The 13,898-nt window shown below is 43.4% G+C and overlaps 2 protein-coding genes across 2 annotated transcripts in view; both read left to right on the top strand.

Moving 5' to 3' along the window:
• Positions 1-1,302, top strand: part of LOC135818393 (carbonic anhydrase 1-like) — a 40,115-nt gene extending 38,813 nt beyond the window's left edge. Inside the window, exon 8 of the mRNA XM_065331753.1 lies at positions 909-1,302. Coding sequence (XP_065187825.1) covers positions 909-1,004 — 96 coding nt within the window. The 3' untranslated portion in view covers positions 1,005-1,302. The remainder of the gene's footprint in view (positions 1-908) is intronic.
• LOC135818392 (carbonic anhydrase 1-like) overlaps positions 1-13,898 on the top strand; it is a 199,853-nt gene that overhangs the window by 163,932 nt on the left and 22,023 nt on the right. The window lies entirely within an intron of this gene.

Below are 13,898 nucleotides of genomic sequence, written 5' to 3'. Positions count from 1 at the left end.
ACATCAATTCAAAAACCAAACGAATACACTCGACGGGTATCAGAAAAGTTTCCTTATACCCCAAGTCTCATTATGTATTACATTTAGATGGGACTTTGCTCTGGGCATGGAAATACTGTCGTTATTCGCGAATTGTCGTTATATCCGCAGTAGTTATTAGCCTTTGTTGACTGTAGATAGAGGGTATTCAGTAGTTTGAAGGACAAGTGCGAGCGGGAAAAATTTGAAGAAACCATTCACTTTCACCACCAGGACTCGAAGCATGAACGCTTGCTTCAGGCCAGTGACACTCCACAAGTAAGCTTTTGTGTAGTCGTCAACCAAGCGGCGACCATTTCATTCTGACTTCGAAACTCAAGCTTGCTGTGAATCCACACACAGGCGGATGGTATGCAGCCCTCACTGTAACCCACACACTTCGTGTACGAACTAGCACCCGGGGAGCCCCGACATTATTATAGTATTCTTTAGCGTACATACAGTATAAAATACACCTATCACATCAAAGTCCCCATTTCAGTTTCCGTACATGGCTCATGTTCTCATGATTTCATCCAAGAAGGAAGTCAGAAGGGACGAAGGCTGCAATAAACCCATTGCGCATTGCCAAATATGGAAGGTATGAGTAATGCATGTGAGTACACTGAGATCCGGAATGCACTGTTCAGTGCTCAACACCCCAGACGACCATGCCCAGGTGGCTGTCTGGGGTGTCTATGGTACAAATTACGTCATTGCGCAATGGGCTTATACTATCTACGAAGCACACAGACAAGAAATCAGATTCTTCCCTGGCTGCAAATCATCTGGCACTAGGCTGGCAGTTAAATACTAAGCCATCCAGAGAGGCCAAAACTTGTAGGAATACACAACTGCATCACATCAACCTTTCTCGTATGTGTTTTTAGATGACCTCTGGTCCCCCCACAGTCGCCACGTCCACAGCCGCTCCACAAGTAAGCTTTTGTGTAGTCGTCAACCAAGCGGCGACCATTTCATTCTGAATTCGAAACTCAAGCCTGATGTGAATCCACACAGGCGGGTGGTATGCAGCCCTCACAACCCACACACTTCGTGTACGAACTAGCACCCGGGGAGCTCTGACATTATTATAGTATTCTTTAGCGTATGTACAGTATAAAATGCACCTATCACATCAACGTCCCCATTTCAGTTTCCGTATTTGGCTCCTGTTCTCATGATTTCATCCAAGAAGGAAGTCAGAAGGGACGAAGGCTGCAATAAGCCCATTGCGCATTGCCAAATATGGAAGGTATGAGTAATGCATGTGAGTACACTGGGATCAGGCATGCACTGTTCAGTGCTCAACACCCCAGACGACTATGCCCAGGTGGTTGTCTGGGGTGTCTATGGCACAAATTACGTCATTGCGCAATGGGCTTATCTCTTAATTTGCTAAATCCTATATACAGGATTTTGGTCATATTTTTCAGCTCAAAATGGGTGTGGCATGAGAATAGCAAAAAGTATGTGACCAATTCTTCCTTGCTAGGTCTTAGTAGATATCGAGAGTTGAATAAGATAATTTTTTCAAACACTAACATCTCAGGCTCATCTCCTTGCCCAATATTACTAAGGCCTGTGCCCTATTTCACGATTCCTATATATAGGATTTGAGATTTTATTGGACCTTGTTTTATCCTCAAAACTGGTAGTTTCATGACGGCATGCGCGATATGTCGTCAAGAAACCACCCCGTGCCACACCTGCAATGTTCTTCTGCACATTCACTGCTTCAGTCCTTTCCATGACAGCAGCTGAACAATTATGCTCAAATTTCCAATTATTGCTGAAAATGGGTATTCATCAGAAATATTATCGCCCTATGAATCTAAAATGTAAACATTCATGCCTCAAACATATTTCCAACTTCCATGAAAACCATTATGCCGTTATTATTGGTCGTGATGACCAATAACAACGGCATAAAAGGCACACATTTTCACATTCTATATACATGTATCGGATTTTTGGCCTGCAAATTAAGAGATACTATCTACGAAGCACACAGACAAGAAATCAGATTCTTCCCTGGCTGCAAATCATCTGGCACTAGGCTGGCAGTTAAATACTAAGCCATCCAGAGAGGCCAAAACTTGTAGGAATACACAACTGCATCACATCAACCTTTCTCGTATGTGTTTTTAGATGACCTCTGGTCCCCCCACAGTCGCCACGTCCACAGCCGCTCCACAAGTAAGCTTTTGTGTAGTCGTCAACCAAGCGGCGACCATTTCATTCTGAATTCGAAACTCAAGCCTGATGTGAATCCACACAGGCGGGTGGTATGCAGCCCTCACAACCCACACACTTCGTGTACGAACTAGCACCCGGGGAGCTCTGACATTATTATAGTATTCTTTAGCGTATGTACAGTATAAAATGCAACTATCACATCAAAGTCCCCATTTCAGTTTCCGTATTTGGCTCCTGTTCTCATGATTTCATCCAAGAAGGAAGTCAGAATGGACGAAGGCTGCAATAAGCCCATTGCGCATTGCCAAATATGGAAGGTATGAGTAATGCATGTGAGTACACTGGGATCAGGAATGAACTGTTCAGTGCTCAACACCCCAGACGACTATGCCCAGGTGGTTGTCTGGGGTGTCTATGGCACAAATTACGTCATTGCGCAATGGGCTTATCTCTTAAGGGGGCACATCACCCAAAAATTTCATATGGCATTCAATTGACCGTAACTTTGGTGTTTCTCAGTGGATTTGAGTGAAATTTTGACCACACACTCCTGCCACTATGCTGGCCCTCAGGACATGATTTACAAGTTCTTGCGTCTCACTGACAGGCTTTCCAGGCCGGAAAAACTCAAATTTCCGGCATAGTGCTACGGTGTGCGAGCCACCCAGGAGCCAAACAAATCCATTTACATTTTTTTCACATTTTCGTGCCCATTCTGTCCGTGCGCGGGACCCAAACCTAAAACAAGTCCAGAAGCAGCCATGGGTGGTGGGGTAGGGCCCCTCAACGTGGCCCTGGAATTTGTCACAACGGAACGAGTGGGCGTTCTTTCACGGACTCCCACAGACCCAAGGCAATTTTTGAATTTTTTTAGGTTTGGCACGTGCTACGAGGTCGTACCTTTGATACAACATCCAGTGCTGGGACCTCCACAGCAAGCCATTTCCACAGCGCTGCAAACCAAATCCAGGATGCCCTCAGAAACCGGCAAAGACTGCCACTCGCGTTTCACTACTGCCTAGTACTGAATCCTACCTGACTTCTTGACACGACTCAAACTTGCCAAAGTCACTAAATCAACGTCAACTACAATAATCAAGCCACATATCTGCAACGTCACGAGGGTGCTGGCAAAAGTCCTGCTGCACGGCGGCGGGCTTCGCCCGCCGCCGTGCAGCCCAATACGTGGTTTTTTAACGTGATTTTTTGGACTTTTTTGGACTTGGGGCAAAATTCTGCACACTTTCGCGTGTTTCCATAATACGACAAGTTGCGCACGGTCTGCTCACATTCAAATACAGTGCTGCCAACAAATGACAGCATGCAACAAAAAAATCTTTCCTTGCAAGGGCACATTTTCGGCCATAACTCTTGAACGGCTGGTCAGATAGGGACACAGTTTTCAGAGAATTTGCAGCTATTCATGCTCTTTCAACTGACGTAGCACTCAATATGAATTTACAAATTCGATTTTTCAGCGAATTTTTGGATGATGTGCCCCCTTAATTTGCTAAATCCTATATACAGGATTTTGGTCATATTTTTCAGCTCAAAATGGGTGTGGCATGAGAATAGCAAAAAGTATGTGACCAATTCTTCCTTGCTAGGTCTTAGTAGATATCGAGAGTTGAATAAGATAATTTTTTCAAACACTAACATCTCAGGCTCATCTCCTTGCCCAATATTACTAAGGCCTGTGCCCTATTTCACGATTCCTATATATAGGATTTGAGATTTTATTGGACCTTGTTTTATCCTCAAAACTGGTAGTTTCATGACGGCATGCGCGATATGTCGTCAAGAAACCACCCCGTGCCACACCTGCAATGTTCTTCTGCACATTCACTGCTTCAGTCCTTTCCATGACAGCAGCTGAACAATTATGCTCAAATTTCCAATTATTGCTGAAAATGGGTATTCATCAGAAATATTATCGCCCTATGAATCTAAAATGCAAACATTCATGCCTCAAACATATTTCCAACTTCCATGAAAACCATTATGCCGTTATTATTGGTCGTGATGACCAATAACAACGGCATAAAAGGCACACATTTTCACATTCTATATACATGTATCGGATTTTTGGCCTGCAAATTAAGAGATACTATCTACGAAGCACACAGACAAGAAATCAGATTCTTCCCTGGCTGCAAATCATCTGGCACTAGGCTGGCAGTTAAATACTAAGCCATCCAGAGAGGCCAAAACTTGTAGGAATACACAACTGCATCACATCAACCTTTCTCGTATGTGTTTTTAGATGACCTCTGGTCCCCCCACAGTCGCCACGTCCACAGCCGCTCCACAAGTAAGCTTTTGTGTAGTCGTCAACCAAGCGGCGACCATTTCATTCTGAATTCGAAACTCAAGCCTGATGTGAATCCACACAGGCGGGTGGTATGCAGCCCTCACAACCCACACACTTCGTGTACGAACTAGCACCCGGGGAGCTCTGACATTATTATAGTATTCTTTAGCGTATGTACAGTATAAAATGCACCTATCACATCAACGTCCCCATTTCAGTTTCCGTATTTGGCTCCTGTTCTCATGATTTCATCCAAGAAGGAAGTCAGAAGGGACGAAGGCTGCAATAAGCCCATTGCGCATTGCCAAATATGGAAGGTATGAGTAATGCATGTGAGTACACTGGGATCAGGAATGCACTGTTCAGTGCTCAACACCCCAGACGACTATGCCCAGGTGGTTGTCTGGGGTGTCTATGGCACAAATTACGTCATTGCGCAATGGGCTTATCTCTTAATTTGCTAAATCCTATATACAGGATTTTGGTCATATTTTTCAGCTCAAAATGGGTGTGGCATGAGAATAGCAAAAAGTATGTGACCAATTCTTCCTTGCTAGGTCTTAGTAGATATCGAGAGTTGAATAAGATAATTTTTTCAAACACTAACATCTCAGGCTCATCTCCTTGCCCAATATTACTAAGGCCTGTGCCCTATTTCACGATTCCTATATATAGGATTTGAGATTTTATTGGACCTTGTTTTATCCTCAAAACTGGTAGTTTCATGACGGCATGCGCGATATGTCGTCAAGAAACCACCCCGTGCCACACCTGCAATGTTCTTCTGCACATTCACTGCTTCAGTCCTTTCCATGACAGCAGCTGAACAATTATGCTCAAATTTCCAATTATTGCTGAAAATGGGTATTCATCAGAAATATTATTATTATTATTATTATTATTTTATTTATTTTACTAGGGTGTTTCCCACAGACCTATGGTCTTCTTACGGGAGCCCCTAGAAAGGTTAAGCATGAACGAACAAATGGGCGATAATCTGTACAAGAGCGAACAGTGGAAGGCAGCATATTCCACCGATCAGAACCTATGTAGCCAAGACGAGAAAAACCAGCTTTAGTGTGGGCAGAAGGCAAGGCCAGAGAAAAAGAGATTTGGGACCTAGTGACGGAAGTAGTATGTGCACTGGAGGAGCGGGTATGGAAAATTATCGCCCTATGAATCTAAAATGTAAACATTCATGCCTCAAACATATTTCCAACTTCCATGAAAACCATTATGCCGTTATTATTGGTCGTGATGACCAATAACAACGGCATAAAAGGCACACATTTTCACATTCTATATACATGTATCGGATTTTTGGCCTGCAAATTAAGAGATACTATCTACGAAGCACACAGACAAGAAATCAGATTCTTCCCTGGCTGCAAATCATCTGGCACTAGGCTGGCAGTTAAATACTAAGCCATCCAGAGAGGCCAAAACTTGTAGGAATACACAACTGCATCACATCAACCTTTCTCGTATGTGTTTTTAGATGACCTCTGGTCCCCCCACAGTCGCCACGTCCACAGCCGCTCCACAAGTAAGCTTTTGTGTAGTCGTCAACCAAGCGGCGACCATTTCATTCTGAATTCGAAACTCAAGCCTGATGTGAATCCACACAGGCGGGTGGTATGCAGCCCTCACAACCCACACACTTCGTGTACGAACTAGCACCCGGGGAGCTCTGACATTATTATAGTATTCTTTAGCGTATGTACAGTATAAAATGCACCTATCACATCAAAGTCCCCATTTCAGTTTCCGTATTTGGCTCCTGTTCTCATGATTTCATCCAAGAAGGAAGTCAGAAGGGACGAAGGCTGCAATAAGCCCATTGCGCATTGCCAAATATGGAAGGTATGAGTAATGCATGTGAGTACACTGGGATCAGGAATGAACTGTTCAGTGCTCAACACCCCAGACGACTATGCCCAGGTGGTTGTCTGGGGTGTCTATGGCACAAATTACGTCATTGCGCAATGGGCTTATCTCTTAATTTGCTAAATCCTATATACAGGATTTTGGTCATATTTTTCAGCTCAAAATGGGTGTGGCATGAGAATAGCAAAAAGTATGTGACCAATTCTTCCTTGCTAGGTCTTAGTAGATATCGAGAGTTGAATAAGATAATTTTTTCAAACACTAACATCTCAGGCTCATCTCCTTGCCCAATATTACTAAGGCCTGTGCCCTATTTCACGATTCCTATATATAGGATTTGAGATTTTATTGGACCTTGTTTTATCCTCAAAACTGGTAGTTTCATGACGGCATGCGCGATATGTCGTCAAGAAACCACCCCGTGCCACACCTGCAATGTTCTTCTGCACATTCACTGCTTCAGTCCTTTCCATGACAGCAGCTGAACAATTATGCTCAAATTTCCAATTATTGCTGAAAATGGGTATTCATTAGGGGTGAAACGAGTATCTATTTTGACCAACCGATCACTCGTTCATAATATTCGATCGAGTATCCGATTATTTCGAGTATTTTATCAAAATTCAAAAGCATTAGATTTGCGAGTTCTCGACCAATTCGGAAGAAATCATCTGTGAACATAGAACAAAAGTCGCCAACGTCTTGTACAGAGTGTAAAGTAACGATTTTCATCAGTACTTTCATATCTCAGAACGTTACTTGCCGTGGTGATCGCATCGTCTAAGTCTTAAAATACTGACTCAAAGTCATGCATACCAGTGGACCAGCCTTACAACAAAAGTTTTTGAAAAATACAATGCCAATACTAAAAAAAAAAAAAAAAAAAAAAAAAAAAAAAAAAAAACGATCGAGTGCAAAATTTCGAATACTCGCTCGTTTGAAATTTTCGAACGAATACTCGAATATTCGAACTAATCGTTTCACCCCTAGTATTCATCAGAAATATTATCGCCCTATGAATCTAAAATGTAAACATTCATGCCTCAAACATATTTCCAACTTCCATGAAAACCATTATGCCGTTATTATTGGTCGTGATGACCAATAACAACGGCATAAAAGGCACACATTTTCACATTCTATATACATGTATCGGATTTTTGGCCTGCAAATTAAGAGATACTATCTACGAAGCACACAGACAAGAAATCAGATTCTTCCCTGGCTGCAAATCATCTGGCACTAGGCTGGCAGTTAAATACTAAGCCATCCAGAGAGGCCAAAACTTGTAGGAATACACAACTGCATCACATCAACCTTTCTCGTATGTGTTTTTAGATGACCTCTGGTCCCCCCACAGTCGCCACGTCCACAGCCGCTCCACAAGTAAGCTTTTGTGTAGTCGTCAACCAAGCGGCGACCATTTCATTCTGAATTCGAAACTCAAGCCTGATGTGAATCCACACAGGCGGGTGGTATGCAGCCCTCACAACCCACACACTTCGTGTACGAACTAGCACCCGGGGAGCTCTGACATTATTATAGTATTCTTTAGCGTATGTACAGTATAAAATGCACCTATCACATCAAAGTCCCCATTTCAGTTTCCGTATTTGGCTCCTGTTCTCATGATTTCATCCAAGAAGGAAGTCAGAAGGGACGAAGGCTGCAATAAGCCCATTGCGCATTGCCAAATATGGAAGGTATGAGTAATGCATGTGAGTACACTGGGATCAGGAATGAACTGTTCAGTGCTCAACACCCCAGACGACTATGCCCAGGTGGTTGTCTGGGGTGTCTATGGCACAAATTACGTCATTGCGCAATGGGCTTATCTCTTAATAAAGGGGGGACGGGAGGTTCAGAGGGTCAAAAAATGAATTTCTGAGTTTTGAACTTTTTGCTATGGAATCTTGTCTTAGGATATTTGAAGCGCCAGAATTTCAAATTTGAGCGTAATCGGTTTAGTAGAAGTGGAGTTATGAGCTAAAGTATGTCGAGATAAATTTCAAATGTAAATACTCAAATGTTTACAATTGCCTAAATTTGTGATTTTGGTTTAGTCCAAAATCAAGCGTTTTTGATTCAACTTCGCCAGGTAAGCGACCCTGGCTTCTGTTTTTGTAGTCATGGAGAGCTGCCACGTGCTTCCTTGATCGCGTACGCGCGTATGACGTTCTGCAGCGCCACGACGCCCACGCGAAGGAAAAAATCTTTGTTTTTTTGTTTGTGATCGTGAAAGTGAACAATTTTACATGGGGAACCGAAAGAGAAGCTCCAGCAGCTCTGGAAGTGGCCATAGGAGGAAGAAAAGGAGATACTACGCCCCAAAGCAGTCAAGCTCTGTACCAGTTGTGGAAGAAGGCACCGTTGAAGCGGCGCAGAGCGCTTCCTCTCGGAAGATTTCGTCGAGGCCAAAATGGCTTAGTGATATTATTATGGTCATGGAATTTGAATCTGAGCTTGTGTGCTCGAGTGACAGTGATTCAGACGAGTCGTCCAGTGATAGCTGCCAGGAGTATGATGATGATGCATTCTATCCTGATGTTGAGGAGTCTGTCTCTGGCTACAAGATCGTGGATTTACAGTGTCTCCAGGAACTGATGGATCAATTAAATTTACTGTCTGTAGGAAGTGCACGAAGGGAGACATGATCGTCAGTAACTGTCATGACACTGGACTTGGATCGACCCTGCGACTTCAATGCGCTTTGTGTGGACACAGTGGAAGTACGTCTCTGAGCAAGAAAATTTGCAGGAGCTATGATCTGAATTGACGATCTGTACTGGCGATGCGATGCATTGGACGTGGCCATGGTGGACTCCGAAAGTTTTGCGGCGTAATGAATTTTCCTGCTCCTGTAACGGAGAAAGCGTACCGCAGCCACCAGGAAGTTGTCCTTGCTGCAGCCGTAAAGCTAGCTGAAACTGACATGGTTCAATCCGCAGCTGAGTTGCGTGCCATGACAGATTCCACCCACGTCGCAGTGACGTTCGACGGCACTTGGATGCGCAGGGGATAATTCGTCGCTGTATGGTGTGTTCGCGTGCATCTCCTTCCAGAGCGGCCGTGTACTGGACATCACAGTGAAGGGTCGATACTGTCACGAATGTAAGATCTGGACTGAGAAGAAGCGAAGTGGTGCAATCACGGAGGAAGCCTTTTCAACCTGGCTGGATAATCACAAGTGCAGCATAAACACAGCGGCATCTGCACCCGGTATGGAGAGTGAAGCTGCGTGCGATATTTGGCAGCGGTCTGTGGGCACACGCGGAGCCCTCATAAGAACCCTCTCCCAAAGGCTGTGTTCGAAGTCGTGAAGCCCATCTACATGCAGCTGTCCGAACGAAGTCTGCTGGAGCGCTGCCAGATGGGTGCAACGCAGAATGCGAACGAGTCGTTCAACAACGTCATTTGGAGAATGTGTCCGAAGGAAGGCTTCTGCTCCGTCGACACCGTTCAGCTGGCAAGTAGTTTGGCAGTGCTCAACTTCAACAACGGCGCTATCACCTTGCTCAGTGTGCTGAAAGAGTGTGGATGCATTGATGGCAATCACACGAAGGCAGCGCTTGAGCTAGAAGACCAATGGCGTGTGAAGAAGTCCCTCCGCAAGTCATCAGCAGTGGAAAAGGAGAGCAGGAAAAGGAGAAGGAGGCAGAGGAAAGGCTGGGAGGAGACCACTATTGAGAAAGAGGGCACTACATATGACAAAGGTGGTTTCTGAATGGCAACTTCAGGTCAGATATGTGAAAATATTTCAGTAGCACTCCACTATCAGTCCTTTTTATGTAATTTTTAGGTGCATTTTTCACTGATTTTAGGGGTATTATGGGCACTCCGCGCAGTTTTTTAGAAATGCTGTACATATCTTGTATGTAAAAGTATATATTTTCTGGTTCTGTACGGTCCATTCTAGATCCGTTGCCTTCTTAGGACACAAGATCTTCTGTTAGAAACAAAATAATGGACCTTGAACTTCAGTCAAGTTATCTTGCGCACGTGCATTGTTATTTCAAGGCTGCAGTGGCACACCATGGGAACTGTAATCGCATTGTGCTTAGGCAACAGCCCTAGCCCCTTGGTACCTGATCATTTTGCAGTGTTATGTGTTTATCTTCAAGTGACCATGTTTGAGAAAAACTGCGCAGAAATCATGCCCGGCTATCGCATTTTTTCCAAAATTGCTTTCCTGCATTTCTCCATGATACCAGTATACTTTCCACAGTTCTTGGTTGCAATGTCGTCAGTGGATGTCAAGGAACATATACTGAAAATTTGAAGGAATTCTGATGTTTGAGTGCTGAGATTCAAGCGAATTTATAACGGGCACCGCAATATGGCCAGCGAACCTCCCGTCCCCCCTTTTTGCTAAATCCTATATACAGGATTTTGGTCATATTTTTCAGCTCAAAATGGGTGTGGCATGAGAATAGCAAAAAGTATGTGACCAATTCTTCCTTGCTAGGTCTTAGTAGATATCGAGAGTTGAATAAGATAATTTTTTCAAACACTAACATCTCAGGCTCATCTCCTTGCCCAATATTACTAAGGCCTGTGCCCTATTTCACGATTCCTATATATAGGATTTGAGATTTTATTGGACCTTGTTTTATCCTCAAAACTGGTAGTTTCATGACGGCATGCGCGATATGTCGTCAAGAAACCACCCCGTGCCACACCTGCAATGTTCTTCTGCACATTCACTGCTTCAGTCCTTTCCATGACAGCAGCTGAACAATTATGCTCAAATTTCCAATTATTGCTGAAAATGGGTATTCATCAGAAATATTATCGCCCTATGAATCTAAAATGTAAACATTCATGCCTCAAACATATTTCCAACTTCCATGAAAACCATTACGCCGTTATTATTGGTCGTGATGACCAATAACAACGGCATAAAAGGCACACATTTTCACATTCTATATACATGTATCGGATTTTTGGCCTGCAAATTAAGAGATACTATCTACGAAGCACACAGACAAGAAATCAGATTCTTCCCTGGCTGCAAATCATCTGGCACTAGGCTGGCAGTTAAATACTAAGCCATCCAGAGAGGCCAAAACTTGTAGGAATACACAACTGCATCACATCAACCTTTCTCGTATGTGTTTTTAGATGACCTCTGGTCCCCCCACAGTCGCCACGTCCACAGCCGCTCCACAAGTAAGCTTTTGTGTAGTCGTCAACCAAGCGGCGACCATTTCATTCTGAATTCGAAACTCAAGCCTGATGTGAATCCACACAGGCGGATGGTATGCAGCCCTCACAACCCACACACTTCGTGTACGAACTAGCACCCGGGGAGCTCTGACATTATTATAGTATTCTTTAGCGTATGTACAGTATAAAATGCACCTATCACATCAAAGTCCCCATTTCAGTTTCCGTATTTGGCTCCTGTTCTCATGATTTCATCCAAGAAGGAAGTCAGAAGGGACGAAGGCTGCAATAAGCCCATTGCGCATTGCCAAATATGGAAGGTATGAGTAATGCATGTGAGTACACTGGGATCAGGAATGCACTGTTCAGTGCTCAACACCCCAGACGACTATGCCCAGGTGGTTGTCTGGGGTGTCTATGGCACAAATTACGTCATTGCGCAATGGGCTTATCTCTTAATTTGCTAAATCCTATATACAGGATTTTGGTCTTATTTTTCAGCTCAAAATGGGTGTGGCATGAGAATAGCAAAAAGTATGTGACCAATTCTTCCTTGCTAGGTCTTAGTAGATATCGAGAGTTGAATAAGATAATTTTTTCAAACACTAACATCTCAGGCTCATCTCCTTGCCCAATATTACTAAGGCCTGTGCCCTATTTCACGATTCCTATATATAGGATTTGAGATTTTATTGGACCTTGTTTTATCATCAAAACTGGTAGTTTCATGACGGCATGCGCGATATGTCGTCAAGAAACCACCCCGTGCCACACCTGCAATGTTCTTCTGCACATTCACTGCTTCAGTCCTTTCCATGACAGCAGCTGAACAATTATGCTCAAATTTCCAATTATTGCTGAAAATGGGTATTCATCAGAAATATTATCGCCCTATGAATCTAAAATGTAAACATTCATGCCTCAAACATATTTCCAACTTCCATGAAAACCATTATGCCGTTATTATTGGTCGTGATGACCAATAACAACGGCATAAAAGGCACACATTTTCACATTCTATATACATGTATCGGATTTTTGGCCTGCAATTTAAGAGATACTATCTACGAAGCACACAGACAAGAAATCAGATTCTTCCCTGGCTGCAAATCATCTGGCACTAGGCTGGCAGTTAAATACTAAGCCATCCAGAGAGGCCAAAACTTGTAGGAATACACAACTGCATCACATCAACCTTTCTCGTATGTGTTTTTAGATGACCTCTGGTCCCCCCACAGTCGCCACGTCCACAGCCGCTCCACAAGTAAGCTTTTGTGTAGTCGTCAACCAAGCGGCGACCATTTCATTCTGAATTCGAAACTCAAGCCTGATGTGAATCCACACAGGCGGATGGTATGCAGCCCTCACAACCCACACACTTCGTGTACGAACTAGCACCCGGGGAGCTCTGACATTATTATAGTATTCTTTAGCGTATGTACAGTATAAAATGCACCTATCACATCAAAGTCCCCATTTCAGTTTCCGTATTTGGCTCCTGTTCTCATGATTTCATCCAAGAAGGAAGTCAGAAGGGACGAAGGCTGCAATAAGCCCATTGCGCATTGCCAAATATGGAAGGTATGAGTAATGCATGTGAGTACACTGGGATCAGGAATGCACTGTTCAGTGCTCAACACCCCAGACGACTATGCCCAGGTGGTTGTCTGGGGTGTCTATGGCACAAATTACGTCATTGCGCAATGGGCTTATCTCTTAATTTGCTAAATCCTATATACAGGATTTTGGTCATATTTTTCAGCTCAAAATGGGTGTGGCATGAGAATAGCAAAAAGTATGTGACCAATTCTTCCTTGCTAGGTCTTAGTAGATATCGAGAGTTGAATAAGATAATTTTTTCCAACCCTTACATCTCAGGCTCATCTCCTTGCCCAATATTACTAAGGCCTGTGCCCTATTTTACGATTCCTATATATAGGATTTGAGATTTTATTGGACCTTGTTTTATCCTCAAAACTGGTAGTTTCATGACGGCATGCGCGATATGTCGTCAAGAAACCACCCCGTGCCACACCTGCAATGTTCTTCTGCACATTCACTGCTTCAGTCCTTTCCATGACAGCAGCTGAACAATTATGCTCAAATTTCCAATTATTGCTGAAAATGGGTATTCATCAGAAATATTATCGCCCTATGAATCTAAAATGTAAACATTCATGCTTCAAACATATTTCCAACTTCCATGAAAACCATTATGCCGTTATTATTGGTCGTGATGACCAATAACAACGGCATAAAAGGCACACATTTTCACATTCTATATACATGTATCGGATTTTTGGCCTGCAAATTAAGA

This window comes from Sycon ciliatum, chromosome 5 (genome assembly GCF_964019385.1).
Source record: "Sycon ciliatum chromosome 5, ocSycCili1.1, whole genome shotgun sequence".
In the NCBI taxonomy this organism is placed as follows: domain Eukaryota; kingdom Metazoa; phylum Porifera; class Calcarea; order Leucosolenida; family Sycettidae; genus Sycon; species Sycon ciliatum.
The sequence above is the reverse complement of the archived record's forward strand: the minus strand, read 5'-3'. Positions and strand labels throughout refer to the sequence as shown.